Here is a 20930-nt window from a genome sequence, read left to right on the forward strand (position 1 = left end):
GGGGTCTTGCTCTTGCTCAGGCTGGTCTCAAACTCCTGACCCCAAGTGATCCTCCTGCCTCGGGCTCCCAGAGTGCTAGGATTACAGGTACAAGCCACCGAGCCCCGCCTGAAGTATGACTTTCACACATTGACTGCCACACTATAAAAAAATTTTGTTTCCTTGGGCCCAAGGTGTTTTATTACAAAAATAGAATAAAAACTTTGAAAACAAAACAATTCTAATTTAATGAAAAATTTGTTATTTTTCATTTTTTAAATACAATTCACACAGCAGTTAATGTGTTAAAACCAAAAGGTGTTTGTTTTTGTTTTTTTCAACTTGTTTCTGCAAGCCTAACAGCCTCTCCCCATCTACACTGTTAACCAGAGATTACAAAGTGGTAGCTTGTGGACTGAGTCAGGCCTGCTCATGTGTTTTGTTTGACCTGTAAAGATTTTACAAGTTGAAGTTTTGAACTTGAACAAAGCCGAGTGCAGGGAACGTTGGGCCCGCATACCTACAAGCAACAGTTGCCTGGAGCTGAGCTGCAGCTTTTAGACAAAGCTCCATTAGACAAAGACGCCCCCCGCCCCCCACTCCCGGCCTCCTCTCCCCTCTCCCCTCTCCTCCTTCCCTCTCCCCCTCTGCCTGCCTCCCTCCCTCTCTCTCTCTCTCTCTCTCTCTCTCTCTCTCTCTCTCTCTCGTTTTTACTCCACTAGGTCTGGAGTTCACGCCCCTTGCCAGACACTCTCAGAGATGGGACTGTGTCCTGGAGTACTTGAGTCCTGGTGCCTACCGTGCTACCTGGTGCTTTCTATTCCAAGTTTCTATTCTGAAGAGTCATACCTCCCCTTACCCAATGCCTGCACCCGAATTTTTTCTTAAGAAAGTGCCCCATATTCTATATGATGTATTGCCGGCTGGATACGATGAAGTGAACTCAGAGAACCAGAGGCCACGCGCATCAGCCGGTTGTAGAACTTGAGAATACACCCACCATCCTCATGGTCTTTGGCACAGCCTTTCAACAGTGATCACACGGCAAGCCAGGTTGGCAGACCCGTCATGACCTCGAAAAGGGAACAGCTGAAACAGCCAAGCCTTATGTGATGATGTCTAGCAGTTTGGGAAAATACTGAATAGGACACGGGGCCTTGACTAGGTTTCAGGATGGATTAGCATCAGTTAGAGCATGGGAGACGCATCCCACTCTGTTCTCATTGCTTCTGTCCCTCTGATACCTGGGGAGTTGGTATCTAAGGCAAATGCTTTTAATAGGACCCAGTTTGGAAGCTTCTTTAGAGGTCGGAGATTTTGTGTACAGTTCTCCGATCTACAGCGTCAGAGAAAAGAGGAGAAACAGAGACTCTACCTGGTGGTCCAGGGCAGCCAGCTTCTCCTGTGTCACCTTTGCGTCCCGGAGGCCCAGGAGACCCAGGGACTCCATCCTCGCCCCTCCTGCCATCCAGCCCGGGCTGTCCTTTGCACCCTGCACAAAAGTTCATGATGGTGCTGATGAAAACAACCATGGCACCTGCCAGCACTTGCTGCCTGTGTCGTAGACCGTGTGCCAGCCCCGGGCTCCCTGCCCATCTCACTAGGTTGCATCAGTTCATTTAGTCTTCCCGGCCACAGGAAATTGGGATTATACTATCTCCACCTTGCAGTTGGGGTAACTGAGGCTCTGAGAGGTCAAATAATTTGCTTAATTAAAGTCAACAAGCCAGTAAAGGGCTGGGCCAGGATTTGAAGCCAAATAGGGAGATGTTGAAATAGAAGTTTTCACATTTTCTTCATATTCTTGTACACTGGACATTTTTTTAAAACATTGAACATGTATAGCTTTTATAATTAAATATCCTTAATAGTGATTTTTTTAAAAGCCTAGATGGACAAGTGAATGAACTATAATAGGTTTCAGTTGAGGGTCAAGTTTAATCTTGCAAGATTAAGAACAGCAAGATAAGAACAGCAATTTTTTTTTTTGCATATTTTATTGTAAAATGTTGACTATCTCATGTAAGTTATTGAACACTATACTGAGAGTGAAAAGCAGAATGGTTGTATGGGTATTTGAAGTACACTTTCAACTGAATGTGTATTGCTTTCACAAGATCATAAAGTCGAAAAATCGTTAAGTCAAATCCTAAGACAGGGACCATCTATATTTGTTCCATGAAAATAATTGTCTGACTTTGTGTATGTTTTTAGTTTCTTATTTAACCTCCTTTATGGTGTTCACCTCCCTTGATCTGGTCCTGGCAGCCTCCTGAAGTGAGAAGCCTGTCTCCAAGCTCTCTCCTGTGGAACCGGGAAGTGTCAGAACCGGAAAGTACCGAAGCAGGAAGTGTCCACTCGGACCAGTCCCTCCCCCGCCCAAAGCAGACCTAGCATAGCGCACAGGAGAGTTCAAAATGTTTCCCACTCTTGTCTCTACTCCACACAGCGTGTTGGCCCGTGCTACCACTTCGCACTGACTTCAGGCGCTTCCCTGCCTGCATAGGTGTGGAGGTTGGTGGAGAAAGAGTCCTCCTCCTGTGGGTAAGATCGCACTGCCCCAGCCGGCCCACAAGCGCAGCCATCCCACAAGCACAGCCGTCCCACACTCTAGTCCCTATTGTGTATCTCGCACTCTCCGGACTTCGCGGTTGATTCTCCCATTCGCCTTTCTTTTTCCCCAGCACTGCTTGTCCCTCACTGCTTCTCTGCAGATACAGGAAGCTGATCCTGTGGGAGAGCGATTCACTCCTGCATAGTTGTCCGCGTTCTTCACCTTCTACTCTGGGAGCAGAGAGCCAGGAGGTCACCCCTAATCTGCCATTATTTCCCCTACCATCCCTCTTCTAGTATTCTCTCCTCTTTCTCATCTGGTCTGGTCTCCTCCATTTCCAGTCTGGGCTACTCTTCCTCTTCTGGCGTTGTCTCCACCTCCTCTTCCAGTCTGGTCTCCTCCTCCTCTTCTGGTCTGGTCTGGTCTTCTCTTCCTCTTCCGGTCTCGTCTCCGCTTCCTCTTCTGGTTTTGTCTCCACCTCCTCTTCTGGTCTGGTCTTCTCTTCCTCTTCCGGTCTTGTCTCCTCCTCCTCTTCTGGTCTGGTCTGGTCTTCTCTTCCTCTTCTGGTCTTGTCTCCTCCTCCTCATCTGGTCCGGTCTCCTCCTCCACTTCCGGTCTTGTCTTCTCCTCCTCTTCCGGTCTTGTCTCCTCCTCTTCAACCGGTCTAGTATCCTCTTCCTCTTCCAGTTTTGTCTCCTCCTCCTCATCCGGTCTGGTCCCTTCCTCTTCTGGTTTTTGTGTCGCCTCCTCTTCCAGTCTAGTCTCCTCCTCCTCTTTTGGTCTGGTCTTCTCTTCCTCTTCCGGTCTTGTCTCCTCCTCTTCAACCGGCGTGGTCTCCTCTTCGTCTTGCGGTCTCGTCTCCTCTTCCTCTTCCGGTTTTGTCTCCTCCTCCTCATCTGGTCTGGTCTCCTCTTCCTCTTCCGGTTTTGTCTTCTCCTCCTCATCCGGTCTGGTCTCCTCTTCCTCTTCTGGTTTTGTCTCCCAAGAACAGCAATTTTTAAAAATAGCTTTTTATTGAGCGTTTACAGTGTGCTAGCTACCACGCTAATCCCACTACATGGATCATCCAATTCGGTCTTGCCAGCAGCTGTAGGACTCGGTGCTCTTGCATGCCAGTTCTGCTAGTGCCGAGGCTGAGGCTCAGAAGAGTCATGGCGCTGATCAGGTGTGGAGAGGAGACTCGGGCCCAGGGGGCTGAGTGCAGCGGCTGTGCCGTCACCCACCAGGCCCGGCCCTTGACAAGCTACAGAGCTCTGTGTGATCCTTGGAGGACATTGGCTGGGGACTTGGCAGCAGTCACACTAAGCCTTGAGGGGTTCTTTAAGTGCTTGGTTACTTTTCAGTCCAAACATCAGTTCATTAGCCACAATCTCCCTTTGGTCAGGGTAGCAGACATGGTCATTGTCTTTGGGGGAGGTTTTGCCATCAGCCCAAACTACCTGAATTCCTAGCCCTCTCTGGGTTTCCAGTCTGCTTGCTATTCTCTCTCTCCGCCACAGATTGGCCTGTAATGGGCTGATTCATGTGCCCCAAAATTCACATGTTGAAGTCCTAATTCCAGCATCTCCTAATGTGACTGTATTTGGAGATAGAGCCTTTAACGAGGTGATTAAGCTACAAGAAGGCCATTTGGTTGGGCCCTAATCCAATCTGAGTGGTGTGTCCTTATAAAAAGAGGAAATTTGGACACACAAAGGGACCCCAGGGGTGCATGTCCCTGACATGGCACGGAGGGGAGACATGCAAGGACACGGGATGAAGGCGGCCATCTGCAAGCCAAGGAGAGGGGCCTTGACCTTGGGCTTCTACATCCAGACTGTGAAAAAATAAATTTCTGTCGTTTAAGCCAGCCAGTCTGTGGTACTTTGTTATGGCAGCCTGAGCAAACTGACATAGCCTGAAACCAGCCGTTAAGTAAAGGGGGCCGTTAGTGGCTTTCGCTCCTGCCTCTTGCTTTCCCCTCTAGTGACTGTGCCTCGATGACAGAGGCGGCCAGTTGACCGAGGGAATTCACGGAGGCACCCTCCCCCACCCCCATTTACCGGATCAGCCTTGCCTGATGACATGGGTTCCAGCCATCAAATGAATGTGTTAACAAAAGACACTGACCAAACCCTGTCTCCTTAATGCACCAATCCTGCATGAAAAGGATGCATGGAGGTTTAAGGAGGTTTGATTTGCTTTTGCCAAGCTAGCAGAAATCAAAGATTTCCCACGCACTTTCCTTGTCTTCACCATTTCTGGGAGACCCCTCCCTGGAACTCTGTTGCCCCAGGACAGGCCCAGACTGTGCTCACACTTAGCGCAGCAGCTAACCCGCCCACAGTGCTCCAGGACTCGAATCTTCCCCCTTTGACCCGCCTGAACGACATTAACAGGAAACGCATGCCTACACGTTACAAGGACAGGGCGACTGCTGCATCCGAGAGCAGAAGCCCCTAGAGGTTTGCCTCAGTAGGGCTGGGGCGGGGCCTGAGAATCTGCATTTCCAGCAAGTCCCAGGTGCTACGACTGCTGCTGCTGGCCCCAGGAACCACATTTTGAGAATCACTGTTCTAGATTATTAAATTTTAAAACTGATGATGAGCCTGGTGGTCTATTTCAAAAATCCTACATTTCTGCCTATTCTTGACATTAGAATTCTGCTCAGGGAATTTAAGGAAACAACAAGAATAACCATAACAAACACCTGCACTGAATATTCTGTGTCGGGAAGTGTTCTAAGTGCTTTCTATGTTAGTTCATGTTATTCTCACAATTGGCCTTTTTTACAGATGAGGAAACTGAGTCGCAGAGAGGTTATGTGGTAGAGCCAGAGTTAGACACATTGAGTCTAGTTCTAGAACTTCTGTTCTCAACCATTACGGCTATTTCTCCATGATGATGAGGGATGCTTATAAGATATTCACGACCTAGAAAGGTATTCATCACCAGTTGTGTATCAGACTGGAGAGGTGGACACACCTTACGTCAGCATGGTTCCTCCAGGTGTAATCCCTGGACCAGCAGCAGCAGCACCTGGGGACTTGTTAGAAATGAAGACCTTGCCCCCTCTCTCCCTCCCTAACAAAGCAGAAAGTCTGAGGGTGGGGCTGGCAGTCTGAGTCTTAACAAGCTCTCCAGGGGAGTCGGTGCTCCATGAAGCCTGAGAACCAAGACCTGGTAAGTTCCTGTGACTCTCCCTCCCTACACAGGGGCTAATTCCCCTGTTACAAATCCCCACATCACACTTCATTAACACTCAAGGTATCTGTACCGATTTGGTCAAAGCCTTCATTTTCTGCTAGCCTGTTACTCCGAAGGGCAGGACCTTGTTGGATTAATTTATTTCTAACACAGCAGCTGGCTCCAACCAATCAATAATTTGTAAATGTGGTGGTTAAATAAATTGTGGCACAATCATATATTGCAATATTCCACAGCTACTACAGGTAACACTGTAGGAAACGCCTAACGGTGTAGAAGTAACAGCACGTGGAGAAGAGCAGTTTGCAAAAGACCGTGCATGTAGGGCTCTGCTCCAACGCCAGGGCTTGCTATGGTCTTAAGGGTTCCCGGTCCCGCAGTCCTCTGCTCCACAATTAACCTCCCTGTCCCGTCTCTCGGTGCCCTTCACTTGCAACTCTTCTAAAGCACGAATTGTAATCTACTGTTACTAAGTTACTCATGTTCCACTGGCTATTTCTGCCATGGATTGTGAGACCCCGGACAGGGAAAGCACATCTTAATCATCTTTGTGTCACCCACAACACCCAGTACCACACTTTACAAAGAGCAGAGGGCATCTGGAAGTATTTACTAAATTGAATTTGCAGAACCCCATGGTAGCCCACATCTTCTACTTGAAAGTTATTTGTTTAAAAGCTGGGGGCACCCAACGCTTGATATTGCAAATATATACATAGCAAGGCAACTTGGCTTTAAAATGAGGGTGAGAGACCAGTTACACAGACTAACAGAACTTTATCTGTGCAGCGAGTGCTAATGAAAGGGAAGTTAAATAACTACCAACCCAATTCCCAGTGTTCACGGGCCGTTAAAGGAAGTTGCTACAACCAACACCCAATTAGCTTTGTGCACAAACACAGATGCAGTGCAGCAAATACAAACAACAAAAAAAAACCCATATTCATTTCAGGAAGGCTCCAGAGCTTTGGCCACCACTCAAGAACTACTTGGACTCCAGTTGAGAGGAACATCTCCGGGGTGCTTAGCTTCTTGGTTTTGGGGAACCATGAGAAAAACAAGTGGTACAAAATTCGGTTCTGCTTCCAATTCCTTTGGCTCTGAACCAAAAAGAGCCCAAATCCCAGCGTGTCAGTGGAGGAAACGGGAGAGAGAACGGCCTCGTGCCTTCTCTTCAAATAACTTGCACACGGGTTTTCTAGACTCACAGGCACTGCCAACTGGTCTGAAGAGACCAGTGGCTTCTAGATGCCCAGCCTTGGACTCCCTAATGTCCTTGTAAATTAGCCAATGCAGTGGGGACATGTGGAAAGAAAACAAACCATTTGGAGAATACTTTTTAAAAGAAGGGTGTGGCTTCAATACTTAAATAAGGACCCTGCCAAGCTGACAGTGACTGAACAACCCCCATGGTTAAGTGAACAATGTGGTCACTGCCAGAATGTAGAGCAGCCCTCCTCCTTCGCCCCAGCCCTCCTCTAAGTGACACACCTCCTTCTCCCTTCTCATAGGCTCTCTTTCTGCTCTGCCAAGCCCCAATTCATTTGTTTTTAATTCAAAATCAAGTCAACAGCTATTAATGACTCTTAATGGTGCATATACTATGTTGTGCTAAGAGGTTTCAAAACCCCGTGTCCAAAAGTCGGCCACGTATAAAAGATTGAAGTAGTTCAACATACATTTAGATGTGTTGGTCCAGTTAGTACATGATTAATGTACTTTGGATCGAAGGCAAAAACGATGTATTAAGGGGAAGGGCATTTTCATTGCTTCTTCCTCACTGATTGTTTAGGCTCCATACAAGAAGCAACAGCATAAAGCATCTAGAATTTCATTTCAGTAATATACGATGAAAAATGAACAGAGTAAGGCTCGTACCTGATCCGGGGGGGCCTCTCATTCCGGGGAGCCCCATGCCTCCTTCTGGTCCTCTTGGGCCTGGCACCCCAGGAAGCCCTGGGATTCGGGGGCAGGCGTCCACATCTGCAGGTGGCCCAGGTTCACCTGGAATTGGAATCCCCATTTGTGTGATGGATTCACATGCCTGTGAGTAAGCTCCTTCTGCATTCTCTGGCTAAAGATGGGCTTCGGACACTACACTGAAATGCTAACAAGAGATTCAGCAATCCAGTGTAAGTTCCACGAAGGTGAGAACTTGTCTTGTTCACTGCAGGGTACGTGAAAAACTTCCAGAAAGCATTTGTTGAACAAATGAATGACTTACTGACCAAATGAGTGAGTGGAATATCAGAGGAGGCATGAAATAGTGAAGGCTGGATGAGGCAGCAATAATTTGATGACCTTCACAGGTTTTCCAATCTTTGGGCCATTTTTTCCTGGGGTGCCAGCCACAGGTGGCATTGCAAGAGGGCCTTGTGGGTTCCTAAAGCTCAGCTTACTGTGTCCCTGCCTCATTACATCGCAGCCAGGCAGGTTTCCCTGGTGTCAATTACTCAAATGAATTTCAGGATCCCTAGAAGTGCTAAAGCAGTGACTTTCAACCTGGCATGAACGTTGGACTTATCCAGGGGAGTTGTGAAAATATACTCATGCCTGGGTCCCACCTCCAGAAATACTGGTTTAGTTGATGACAATATGCCTGCGCAGTGCCCTCAATGTTGGCTGCACAATAAACCCAGCTGGGGAGCTTTTTAAAAGCACTAATGCTGGGACCCCATCTAGACTTATTAAACAGGAATTTCTGGGGATGGGACCCAGGCATCAGTATTTCTTTTACACTCCCCACATGGTCCTAGCATCCACCAGGGCTGAGAAGCACTGCTCGAAAGCTGAAGTTCTGACTTCAGCACATCAGAATCGTCTGGCTGGTTTGTATGAAACCAGAGTTTCTGAGGCAGGAGGACTGAGGTGGGGCCCAACATGTACATTTCTAACTTCTTCCCAGGTGAGGCCAACGGCGTTGATCTGGGAACCTCACTCTCAGGATCACTGGCTAAAGGTTTGACATTTTTTTCTTTTTGGTTACATTCACTATTTTTAAGACACTTTTTCTAAAGCTTCATTCAATCACAAAAAAAAAAAAAAAAGAAAGAAAATCCCACAAGGGATAATAAATAATAACACTGAAAGAAAATCCCACAAGGGATAATAAATAATAACACTGAGCAATAATGATAACAGCTCGCACTTACTGAACACTGTGTCATGCATGTATCAGGCCTGGCGCTAAGTGCTTCACTATTGAATCCTCCCTACAAGACTGTGTATGTGCTACGGTCATGACAATATTGCAGATAAGAAAACTCAGGCTCCGGTAAACGAGTGGCATATCTGTGGTGACACAGCTAACACACGGCAAAGTCCAGATGAAAATCCAGGGTGTTCTGGCTCCAGGCCCAGGCTCTTAAACCTCAAATCCTACTGCCTCAAGAACTCCTAATATCTGGGTGAGGAATTCCATGAAATAAAACATATTTTAAAACAGACCATTTGATTAGTTACGATTTTCTTCAAAGATACTCAAATGTGCAAAATAATTTTAGAACAGCAATGAAAAAGGAGCAAGAAAATCCTAGAAAAACGTGGCCCTAACAACAAAATTTGCTAATGTGCCTGTGCAAAGTGGACTTGAACTCCAGGAGCTGTTTGGAATTTAACCCCTTGTAAACTATGGTATGAAATCACGAGCAACACAGGACCAGATGTATTTCTATGGTAGGTACAGTTTAATTCAAAACGTGGCTTTTCCACTATGGTGACTTGAGAGAGATGCATGGGAACATTTCCTGTCTTGCCTGAATAATCTGGACCTTTCCCAGTGGTGGTGGGGGGTGGGCAATGGGGGCATTGGCTGGTACTTCATATTTAGAATTTTGATGTTATCCTCACATGCATTTATCCACACAATCGCAGAGAGACGGGATCGAAATGAAAACATTAAATATACAACTTCAATTTTTAAATATAAATATTTAAAATAGCAGGATTTTAAAAATATTTTGCTTTTGCTTTTCTTTACTTTCTAATAAACCAGAAGCTGAAAGAGAGGGGCCAAGGCCTCTCTTTTAAGGGCCCTAAAAATATATGGAGTCTATATTCAGGGAAATTTTCATTAGGGCTAATCACAGATGCCTGGAAAGAAAAATGCAAGCATTCACAATTTTCCTTTTTTCCTCTTGAGAAATGTTTCTTATTTTCTTTGAAAATGCCAGGCACAAAATAATATGTTGCTTTTGCATTTCAGAGCATGAAATGAACATTTTCTTTTCAGCACACAAAGAAATGTGCTCCTTGCAAATGGACTTAAGGGTGTGATGATAGGAAAGGCTTGTCACGGCCCCTTACTGAGCGTTGAGGGCTCATCTTTTAATGTTGTTGATACTACTTATTTTAGGGATGTTCTATGTATTTATATTATAGAATTTATAAAAGGAATTTACATTGGTATGTACTACAGCGTTTGACAGAGAAAGCCCTCACACTTCATGCCCACATTGAAATTATATAAGCTGAGTATCTACACCGCCTTGACAACCTATATTAAGGCTCGGGGTGTCAGGACACTCTAATATGAGGTTACTATATCTGTAACAGGGAAGCAAAGGCATTAAAACCTAATATAATTACAGCACTCTGTGTATAAAAATGTAATGAAGTTTAACTCACACATATAGATAGCAGAAAAGACAAGTACAGAAATGACTGGAAACAGATTTAGGGGAAATGACCAATTTTACAGTCATGCTTACCTCTGGAACCTGGGGAGATCCAAAGCCAAAAACACGAGGCCGCACGATAATTTTCACAGAGTGGAAAGAGATTTTCGATTCGTGAATTAGAACAAAAATGAAATAGATTGTTTGAGAACATAAATAATAATTTGGGACAGCATCAATGACAAGCAGAATGACAGCATCTTATTTACATGAAAAATCCACAACACTGTGACTGACAGGAACAGCTATGATCTAGTCACAAAGTTTTCATCTCTAGAAAGACTTGGAATGAAACTCTTTTGAGCAATATGAAATTCTAGTCAATTTTTTATGGCAAATATGCCCTAATTTAATGTATGTAGGAATTCTATCCAGTAAAAGGCTTCTGGAAATTCCATACTAATTTGCCAGGTTTTATAGGTTATGCACAAAAAGGAAATATAAAAAGAATCAAAATATAACCCTTTTTCCTGTTGTTCTATGATACATAATAAACCAGTGCTACTTATTTATTCTTTGGACTAGAGTGCTAATTCACAAAATTGCAAAATATTCTGAACTGACACCACATTACCATAACAATTGATTCAGGATGTTGCCAATCTCAAATGCACATGTCTGTTTGCCCTTCCTCCCCCCAACACTTCCTTGGTTTATTTTGACTGTGTGATTAAAAAGTGTTGTCCATAGAGTTAAATTGAATAGCCTTTTACCTTCGTAAGAACTAATGTACTTTACAGATAAAGTTAAATAGAACACCTAGGAAAATCAATGGAAATTCAGATATAGGAATGTAAAATCCACTGCTAATTTTCAAACTGACTCATTCTGATACTAATATTAGTTTACCAAAAATAAGACTTGGTAGTGCAGCCTGAAAGAAACATACTCTTTATATCAGAAAGGGCTTAAGTTATAAGAATGTGCTAGTAATTTCAGAATATTGACTACTTTCTAAAAGATGATCATCATAGTAAATGTTTAAACAAAATTCTGTGTGTAGGTTGCTTAGCGGAGATGAAAATGCATTAGCAGCTTACCTGGAGGACCAGTGGGCCCTTTTCTGCCTGGAAGTCCAGGTAGACCCTTCTCTCCAGGTGGCCCAGGAAGTCCATGTGGCCCCTGCGGCCCCGGGCATCCCATGGGTCCTGAAAGAAACATAAAATGAGGCCATTGGAATGAAGCACTATAGAGACAATGATAGTTTGATTGAATTCAGAGATTCACTCCGACAAAATGCAGGACAAAGCTGGCCTTAGGATCAAGATTAGCCTCAGTTTCTTCTGCAAGGCTGAGAAGGGCTGCCTCTGCCTAAAGAAAACACAATGACACAGTCCAAAGGACTAAGGAAAATGGTTCCATGATCACAGCAAAACTAAATTGGAATGAAAAGCCCTGTAATCCTGAACTGTCTCTGAGACAGTCAAAGGACTGCAACCAAAGGGAAAATAAGGAAATAATCTTCAATGTCTGAGAACAACGTGCCTCCCCGGCCTAAATTCATCCCACGCTCTTCCTCACTCTCCTAGTTTCAGGCACACCAATGATTCAGTTCCTTGGACAAGCTGTTCCTTCTCTTCTTTCCATCCATTAAGTCCTCCTCATTTTTTAGCATTCAGACCAAGTCTCACTCTGCAGGGAAGCCCTTCCTGGAATCCCACCCAAAGTCTGGTTGCTTTTTGATAAGCTCTTCATTCCGAGCACTTAGCTTGGTTTATGTGGATGTATCTCTGAGTGTGAAGGTCTGTCCTCCTCCATGAAATGCTAGGCTCAGTAAGAGCAGGGACCCTTTAAATTTGTTCACCACTACATTCCTGTAGGTGCCTAGTAAATGTTTGTGAAATCGACAAAATATTTCCCTTACTTATGTGAGTAAGTTATAAAAGGTAACCCAAAGAAACCCCCTTACCCTCTTTCCAGTAAAGCACTATTTGGCCCTTATATTCTCTGGAATGGGAGTTAAGAAGCATGATTAGTGGTTCAACCAATATTTCTAACTCCCTGTATATCCATGGGTAGGTCCCTGTTATTTATATGGCGTGTTATTTCTCCAGTCCTGAAGTTTATGTGTCCAGGTGGAGATTTACTCTCTAGAGTAACAACTAGGGAGGAAGTGTATTAGCCAGACCCTTCCTCCTTCCTCTTGGTGACTAGAGTGCTAGAGTGCTAGCATGTCTGTCCTTTTTTGAGGTTCAATAATTGGAAGCCCATGTACCTACAGATATAAGATATATTCTCTAAAATTGATTTTATTGCTAATAAAGGTGAGGAGGGTTGCTCCATACTGTTGTACAGGTTGCATACTGTACAATTCCAGAGATGTCATTTGCACTGTAGTCATGGCAGCCAAATAGTGATTTCGATCTCCCCCATGCCCTAATCTTTGGCCTTATTTCACATTTGGTTCAGGAGCCAGGCAGGGTGCTAGTTATTTGGCTCCTTGTGCAAATGTCAGAAGTTGTTTCTCTGATATCCAACTTCCTTATTTATGAAATAAGGGAGTTAAAATGGACAATCATTATTGGACTTTGTTCAACAAAAAATTTTTTTGAATCTATTAATAATAATTCTCCGAAATTCTGGTAATCAAAAACTGACATCCCCAATCAGCAGTTGGATAAAAATTAATTTAAATGAGTCTTTTAGCCTTAAATAGTGGGCAACCCTTGCATGAATATCAAAAAGCAAAGTCAGCAATCTAAAACTGAGCTGTCTATTATAGAACTACTAACCACGTGGGTATTTAGCACTTGAAATGTGGCCAGTTCAAACTGAATCATGCTGCAAGTGTAGAACATATGCTGGATTTCCAAGGCCAGAAGGAGGAGTGGCTTATTTGGGAGGGGAACCAGGTTTGCACAATCAGCTCAATTATCTCATTGACAATTTTATATTGATTATGTTAAAATAATAACATTGGAAAATATTATGTTAAATGAAATAAAGTATGAAAGTGAACTTCACTTGTTTCTTTTTACATTTTAAAATGTGACTACTACATTTTTAAATTGCACACGCAGGTTGCATGATGTTTCTATTGTCCTGTTCTGGTCTGGAAGATTATCAAGAGTATTACTCAGAACCAAAGATGAACTTGTGTTTCTTCCTTTTACTTGTCCAACTTTTACGCAAACTTCAGGACTCTTTGGGCAAGTCAGGACATTTTGGAAATCTAGTCACTGTTTGCACAGAAAACAGGAATTCCATCATGGTGGTGCAGCACCCCAGATCCTCAGGGGTAAGAGAACGGAAGTCTTTACATGCTGTTGGAGGAACAACTTGCATCCATACCTTTCTGGCCGTCTTTTCCAACACGTCCTGGAAAGCCTTTGCGCCCTGGAGGGCCTGGCGGGCCAGGGGGACCTGGTAGCCCCGGCAGACCGTAGTCACCTGGCTCCCCTTTCAGAATGTCAGTGCTCCCAGGAGGGCCTGGGGGCCCATGTTCTCCTGACCACAAAGATGAGGCAAAAATATTCTTTTAGTCAAAGATAAATGTGTATACTGGCTTCTTGAGAGCTTCTTAAGAAAAGCAATTTAATGATTCGTAAGCAAGGGATGGGGGGAATTAGAATAAGAAAGTCAATAGTATCAGAAGTGAAATAGAGTGGGGTTGCACGAAGCCCAAGTTGAGAAATAGTGTAGATAATAAGTTAGAACCGTTAGACAAAATGAACCTACGCAAAACCTTCTCTCCCTTCGGAGCCATTCCTTTTGAAAGTATCATTTCATGGTTTTTGTTTGCGTTCCCATCTCACTGCTTTATAAGATGGATGTGAGGCCCAGTTGAGGTTGGAGTGCAGGTTGTGGTGGGCTCTCAGGACCATATCAGGACCAGAACTTGGGTCCTCCTCACTTATCCATCTGCCAAATTGATGGGGTTGCTTAGGTGCTTCTACTCTGCCACTCTCTGATCCTATGTCCCCATGGAGCTGGCAGCATCTAGCAAAAGGAGCACGGCTATCACTGGCCGTGATTTTCTCATATACCTCTTGGGCCATCAGGGCCAGGAGGTCCCCGGTCTCCAGGTGGACCCGACTCAGGAAAGACATCCTTAGGGGCTCTTCCTGTGGCACCTGCAGGGCCAGGTGGTCCTGGTCTCCCTGCAAATAAACATGTTCAGATGCCAGCTTCATTACATTTGGAAGGTTTTGATTTAGTTATTGAAAGAGGGGCAAAGCATGCTGCTTCTTACCTGGCGGGCCTGGGAGACCTTTCTCTCCAAAGGGGCCTGGAGGAGAGATTCCTGGGCTCCCAGGGTCTCCTGTCTCTCCTTTTAGCCCAGGTATTCCCACTGGACCAGGTGGGCCCATATCATGCAAACCTTAATAGGGAAAAGAGCATTAATCCTGTATCTCGTCCTTGCTTGTCCCTGTTATGGTGTCTAGAAAGGAACCGCTCCCCAATAGTGGCAGAGAAGTGGCTAGTTCTGCAGAGACCGACCACGGGCTGCAGTGGTGATCCAAACAGCTGCATGCTATTCCTGGGTCACCACTTCTCTCTTACAACTATCACACTGCTTAACCATAGGTTTGGTTTCTTTTATGATTATTTTCCAGATTAAAAAAAAAAAACCAACAGCTTAGAGACAAATCCCAACCCTCCAAGTTCTACAATGGATAAAGCAAAAACAAATGACATACGACAATAAATAATTATGAATAAACTGCTTTGAAATTTGAGGTGGAAACTGGCATAATTAGAACTATTGTGAATTTCACACTGAAAAGGGAGAACATCAATGGTTTCTTGGAAGGGGCAACATTTAACTGGACTATTCGGGAGAGCCACTGAATGAATCCTAAGTGACTGAAATAACTATGAAGTAATTTTTCCAAACTATAAAGATTTTGCCTCTCTCCAACAATAGATTCAAACCTAGTAGCACAATTAACCTGTTCCCCATGGTCACTCAAATCTGCATGTTGGGTTCCAGCTACTTTGATTATAAGCAATTTTTCTGAGAAAGTAACATCACAAGTGAGCATTATATTAATGGAAGGAGCTAAAATGCAGTTATTGAAGATTAACCTATTTACAATGTCAAAAATAACAGCAAATTGTTCAGGTAATTTGTTTTAGCAGTGGCTGTAAAAGGGCGCTAAAAGTACTAATTAGATTCATGTGGTTGTACCTGACATTACTACACTGAAAACAATACAAAAACTGAAACACCCTGACTGTTATAACATTTTGAAATCTAACTCCATTAATGCAATTATTCAGAGTATTTTTAGCAGAGAGAGAATCCCAAGTAATGCCAACAAAAGGCACTTTTAACCAACTATTCCTTCTTAAATAGGGTTTTCTCAAATGTCCTTTTTATATGTCATTGTCAGCACTAAAAACAGTTCCAACTCCGTGTCTCTAACCTAAGCCAGATTTTTAGTTTCAACCTAAATCTCATGAAGAGAGGAAACACCAGGGGAGGGTCCACTGAGTGAAGCTCAGTCTCTCTCAAATGGTTTTGTCTTACCTGAAGCACCTTTGGTTCCTTTCTGACCCTTCAAACCGTGCAAGCCGTCCAGGCCGGGCAACCCAGAGGGACCTGAAATACACCACAGGCCTGTGACCCAAAGGGAAGCCCAGCCGCTGGTGCTCACTCTGGCCACAAACCGCAGGCACTATGGGCAGAGGGTGCGCTGATGAAGGCAGGCAGATCCCGCCATCCGGATGGCATTTTTGGTGGGGGGCGGAATCCAGGCCCCCGATTATTTAACACATTCATCTGATGGAGGTTTTCTGCCAAGACAGCTTAACACATACGTTTCTTTGCTTTTAAAGTACTGCTGTTGGTTTATGACAATATCGTGACCAGATACGGTCTAGAATTACTGAATCGTGGCACAGTGACCTTTGATTTAATGGCAATAAAATCATCCTCGATCAGGAAAGAGATTGCATGGGAGCGAATCCAAGCCTCCGACCTGCCAGGCTTGGGGTCTTTGCAGCCCAGGCTCTGCAGGCTCTAATTTCTTCAGGACCTAGTCATAGAAATGCAGTGAGACAATAGGACCCATGGTGCCCGTGGTGAGCTGAGCGCCTGCCCTACCTAATCTTGTGCAAGCACCGCAAGCCTGCAGGGCAACCGTGGCTGCAGCTCTGTCTTTACAACTTTCCTCAGAACCATTCTGATGCCTTTTTACAGAAACTAAGTTTATTTCGTGATGATCACTGAAACTCTGGTCTCTGTCACTGAGCTAGGTGCCTGTCCATAGGTCTTGCCCGGTGACTGATGTGGGGATGAAGCTGTCCTTAGCCCTGGTCCAGCCTGGTAACCTTCCCGTCTCACTGGTGGATCTTCCACCAGTAGCTGTTCTTTCTCATCCAAGACTGAGAGCCTCGTAGTGCATAGCCAGCCAGTCACTCAGTTCAGAGTCATATCTCTCAAATTTGGGATAGCAATATGACTAAACACACGGAAAGTGCCTCTCACCTACCCCCGTGACACCTGCATAGGGCTCCCCTGATCATTTATGCCTGTCCCACACTGTACGACAAGACAACCATGTCTTTGGGTGACTGTCTCCTCCATGCGAGAGTAAATTTGAATTCAAGACTAGGTCCTATTAGTCTTTCTATCCCCACACTTAGCATAGCAGGTGTTGAATAAATGTTTGTTGAATGAGTAAATGAGAAAATGTGAAGCAAGGGGGATGAGGGGAAACTATGAAAAGGAGTAGACTGCAATTTCCACTTGTATGCCACATCTTTCTTTGGTAGATTTATAGGACACATATGATTTAGAGGAATTAGAGGTATCCATTTACATACAAATAATTCAAGTGCTAATTATTATCCGTTCATTAAAGCAAGTCCTCTGTGGACTTCTTATTAGAAGATGTTACCGTGAGTTGATTCCATTCTGTTTACCATCAGCACACTTGCAACAGGCAGTTGTTGTGCTCTTTTTAAGATCTAAACTTCAGATTGGTTCAAATGAGCCGTATTCTCTTGTACCAAAAAAATGGGAATGCATCTTTATTTTCCCTAAATCTTTTATTTCCTAACCACTTTTAACAGTTCTGGCTTAGTTTACTTTCCAATCCTCTTTCCTACTTTATGAGCCAACGTTTCAAGTTTGCACCAAAAGAACACACAGACCTTCTTCATCTGCCAAATCTGGATATTTATTGCAATCTATGTGAAATGATAATAAATTTTTTGAGGGACCACTCGCTACTTCCATGTGTTTTGATCTCCAGCTTTAGTCACCAAGATTGATGGCTTGGGGGACTTGGCTGGGGTGGAATGTCCCAGCTTCTGCCAATTCTCCATTGTCACATCAACACATCCAGATCCCGGTTGTCACGGTCCCAGCCTCTCCCCATTGTTGAACTGGCCGACCCTTATCTGACCCAATGTTATCTTTCTAAATTGAATGCAGCTACATCTGAGTAGGGTTTTAAGGGTAATTTTTCCTTTTTACTGAGAGCTTTTTATCAGTCCCATCTCTAAATCAGAAAGTTGCTCATGCATAAAATATATACAGTGCAGATGAGAGGCAATTAGGCTAACAAAGCACATTTCTGGGTAATGAGGAATTTTTATTCACCTCTCTGGTCGTCCTCCTGCTTAACAACCAGCATTTAAGGCTGCATCGTGCCGCACACTCGAGCTGGGATGCTCTCCCTCCGTCAGCGAATCTAATCTCTAGCCCAGCCATAACTGTGGCCTCCTCCTCCTTTAGCCAGCGACTCTTTGAGACTGGATTCCCACTCTCAGGCTGTATTTTGTTCTAAAGCCTAAAAACACTAATCTGCATCCCAGGAGCCTTTATACAGGTTTCTACTTTTAACAGGGTGACCAACACATCCCTGTTTGCCTGGGACTTCCCTGGTTTACCACTGAAAGTTCCACCTCCTGAGATACCTGCTCAGGCCCGGATGAAACAGGACAGCTGGTCACCCTCACTTTAAAGCTAATGGACAAGAGAGAACTCTGTGACTATACGTAGTGGTTGAAAAACCTTGAAAGCACTTATCAAAAAAGATTCTGAAATCAGATTTAAATTTTAAAAAAAATTCAGCAAATATATGAGTGCCTACTAAGAGTGTAAGATACGGTTTCCTAATGCACAGGGCATCAGTCCCCCAAAGGCACCTCGTGACAGGTGCTGACAAGACAATGGGGAACCCTGCCTTGGCAGAACACACAGGCAATTACGCGGTGTGGTAAGTGCTGTGGGGGCAGGGCAGCAGGGGAACAATGTAGTTGTGAAAAGGGGAAAGAACACATCTATGATTTTCATAGCTCTACGGTGCATGGCATTTCTTTCCTGATAAGTCATCTCAAGGTCCTTTTTTCTTATCAAATGTCTTAGTTGCCACCAGCCAAAATATTCAGTCCACACTCTTAACAACTGTTGTCACGCTACAGATAATTTTCATTAGGTTTCCATTATTCCAATCGTATATTAATGCCCAACTACAGCTTGGGTGTTTTCCTTTAAGAGGACATATGTACTTAAAAATTTAAATCTAGGAATCAAGCCATTTTTAGCATATGTTTAAGTTAAAGTTGAAATCTAATTGAACACAAGGCAGGACTCAAGATCCATATGGCTTGTTCTAGCAGAGCAAACAACTTGAGTTCAGCAGCTGGTTTGTTCAAACAAGATAATCAGTCCCCTGGACTTATTTAGAACATACTTCAAATATTTAGTTTCTCAGTTCAAAGTGTTTCTGCTGGAGTGTGGTTCATTTTTATATCAGCATGATAAACTGCAACAATGGATTTATACTGTAGACATTTTAATTTTTAGGAACGTATTTAGTTGTTTTGTTTTTTTAAAGACTGGTTGTTCGCTGGGCTGTTTGCAGTGAAACAGTGTCACTCTATGGCGAGGAAGGACAACTGCAACATCTGTCTGTAAGTGGTATGAAAATGTGGGTTGATACGTTTATTTCTTCACCTCTTTTTAACACACTCACTACTTCATAGCACAGGATTATGATGCAATTGGAGATTAATTTTTGAGTGGTTTTGTTACGGATCAAATTCATTAGCTATTAGCTTTTTAATAGCATGTCATACTGATAGTGTGTGATAAATGCAAACTAATTCAAGGGAAAGAAGAATCAACAATAGTAGCATGAGCCTTGTCATTTTGTATACTGTTATGGCACCAACACACTTGGAAATCCTTGCTGTTTTACTAAACGGGGAGGGTAGGAAGAAGTGGAAACTCAGTAGGAGTGGTTAATAATGGCAGAGGTTTTCTTTGGTTCTTTACCAATTTTGTCTCCCAGAGACAAAAAAAGTATCAAAGAATACCCCATGAGGGCTGCAGAGATTGTCAGAGACAGGAAATGGCCACAATCACCAGAGAAATTTTTGATCATTTTGCTCGAAACTCTAAATTTATCATGAATCACTGGACTTCACATTACTAAAAATGTCAATGAAAATGGAGAATAGTACAAAGCTATCTCGTGTTGTGTTGGGAACTTTTCTTATCAAGTTATCCGGTTGCAAGGAAATACATGAGTGTACTACCTCTTCAAAATAAATGGCTTCCCCCTCTGCAGAATTGCACCAAGTGATATACACCATGCTACAACTTGCTGAAAAACTGGAATTATTTCAAAGCTATTTGATGAGTGAAGAGGAGAACGTGTGGGAAAATAGCATTTGGATTTTCAAAACAATAAAATGATTAATCCCAGAAGAAGGGGTTTCCAACTCTTCTGAGATGAGGTACTTTTCATTTTACCAAAATTTAGTATATGTATGAGTCAATGAGCAAAGGCAGGCAGAAGGAGAATGGAGAAAAGAAGAGACAGAGAGAGCCTGGTTATAGGACTCCTACCAAGTAAGGCTTGAACCATCAACTGTTGGTTGAGGTGAAGACCTCAACCTCATCGCTACTAGCTCAGTTGTTCATGCTTCTATTTGTCTATTCATTCACTCATTAATTTATTCATACCACCAACCAATACACTTATTAGGTATCTTCTGGGTGTCAAGGATATTTAAAAGGTCCTTGCTTTTTAAAAAATCATATTCTGTTTGGTGAGAAAGAGCTCTAAACAAACAAATGTGATACAATATAAGTGCTATGCTAGAGGTATACAGAGAGTACCCACGGAAAAAGCACTTTTTCTAAAATGGAAGAAATGGACTGAAGAGGGATAAATACCATAAACGAATAGGAGGGCATGAGGATGTGTTAATAACAAGTATTATATTATGTTATATTATAACCAGAGTTATAAATAATCCAATATTACCTTTAAAGGCCAAGAAAGTCAACCAGAAAAACATTACTCTTTATCTAGTGAAGATAATGAATACTAATTACTCTTATCTGTAGCATCTTATTCCTTTATCTTTCTTCCACTTATCCCATTGTAAATATATATTTATTTCCATACATATATTTTTATGTCTGTCTCTCCTATTAGATTGTGAGCTCCATGAGGGCAAGAATCATGCCTAATAGGCCGGGTGCAGTGGCTCACGCCTGTAATCCTAGCACTCTGGGAGGCCGAGGCGGGCAGATTGTTTGAGCTCAGGAGTTCAAAACCAGCCTGAGC

The 20930-nt window shown here is 43.6% G+C and overlaps 1 protein-coding gene across 1 annotated transcript in view; it reads right to left on the minus strand.

Moving 5' to 3' along the window:
- COL4A4 (collagen, type IV, alpha 4) overlaps positions 1 to 20930 on the minus strand; it is a 105702-nt gene that overhangs the window by 5747 nt on the left and 79025 nt on the right. Inside the window, exons 37-44 of the mRNA XM_012642495.1 lie at positions 15869 to 15940; positions 14588 to 14716; positions 14382 to 14495; positions 13687 to 13842; positions 11436 to 11543; positions 10429 to 10437; positions 7598 to 7723; positions 1355 to 1471 (exon numbers count right to left, since the gene is read on the minus strand). Coding sequence (XP_012497949.1) covers positions 1355 to 1471; positions 7598 to 7723; positions 10429 to 10437; positions 11436 to 11543; positions 13687 to 13842; positions 14382 to 14495; positions 14588 to 14716; positions 15869 to 15940 — 831 coding nt within the window. The remainder of the gene's footprint in view (positions 1 to 1354; positions 1472 to 7597; positions 7724 to 10428; positions 10438 to 11435; positions 11544 to 13686; positions 13843 to 14381; positions 14496 to 14587; positions 14717 to 15868; positions 15941 to 20930) is intronic.

Source organism: Propithecus coquereli, unplaced genomic scaffold (genome assembly GCF_000956105.1).
Source record: "Propithecus coquereli isolate 6110/MARCELLA unplaced genomic scaffold, Pcoq_1.0 Scaffold18, whole genome shotgun sequence".
NCBI classification, from domain to species: Eukaryota; Metazoa; Chordata; class Mammalia; order Primates; family Indriidae; genus Propithecus; species Propithecus coquereli.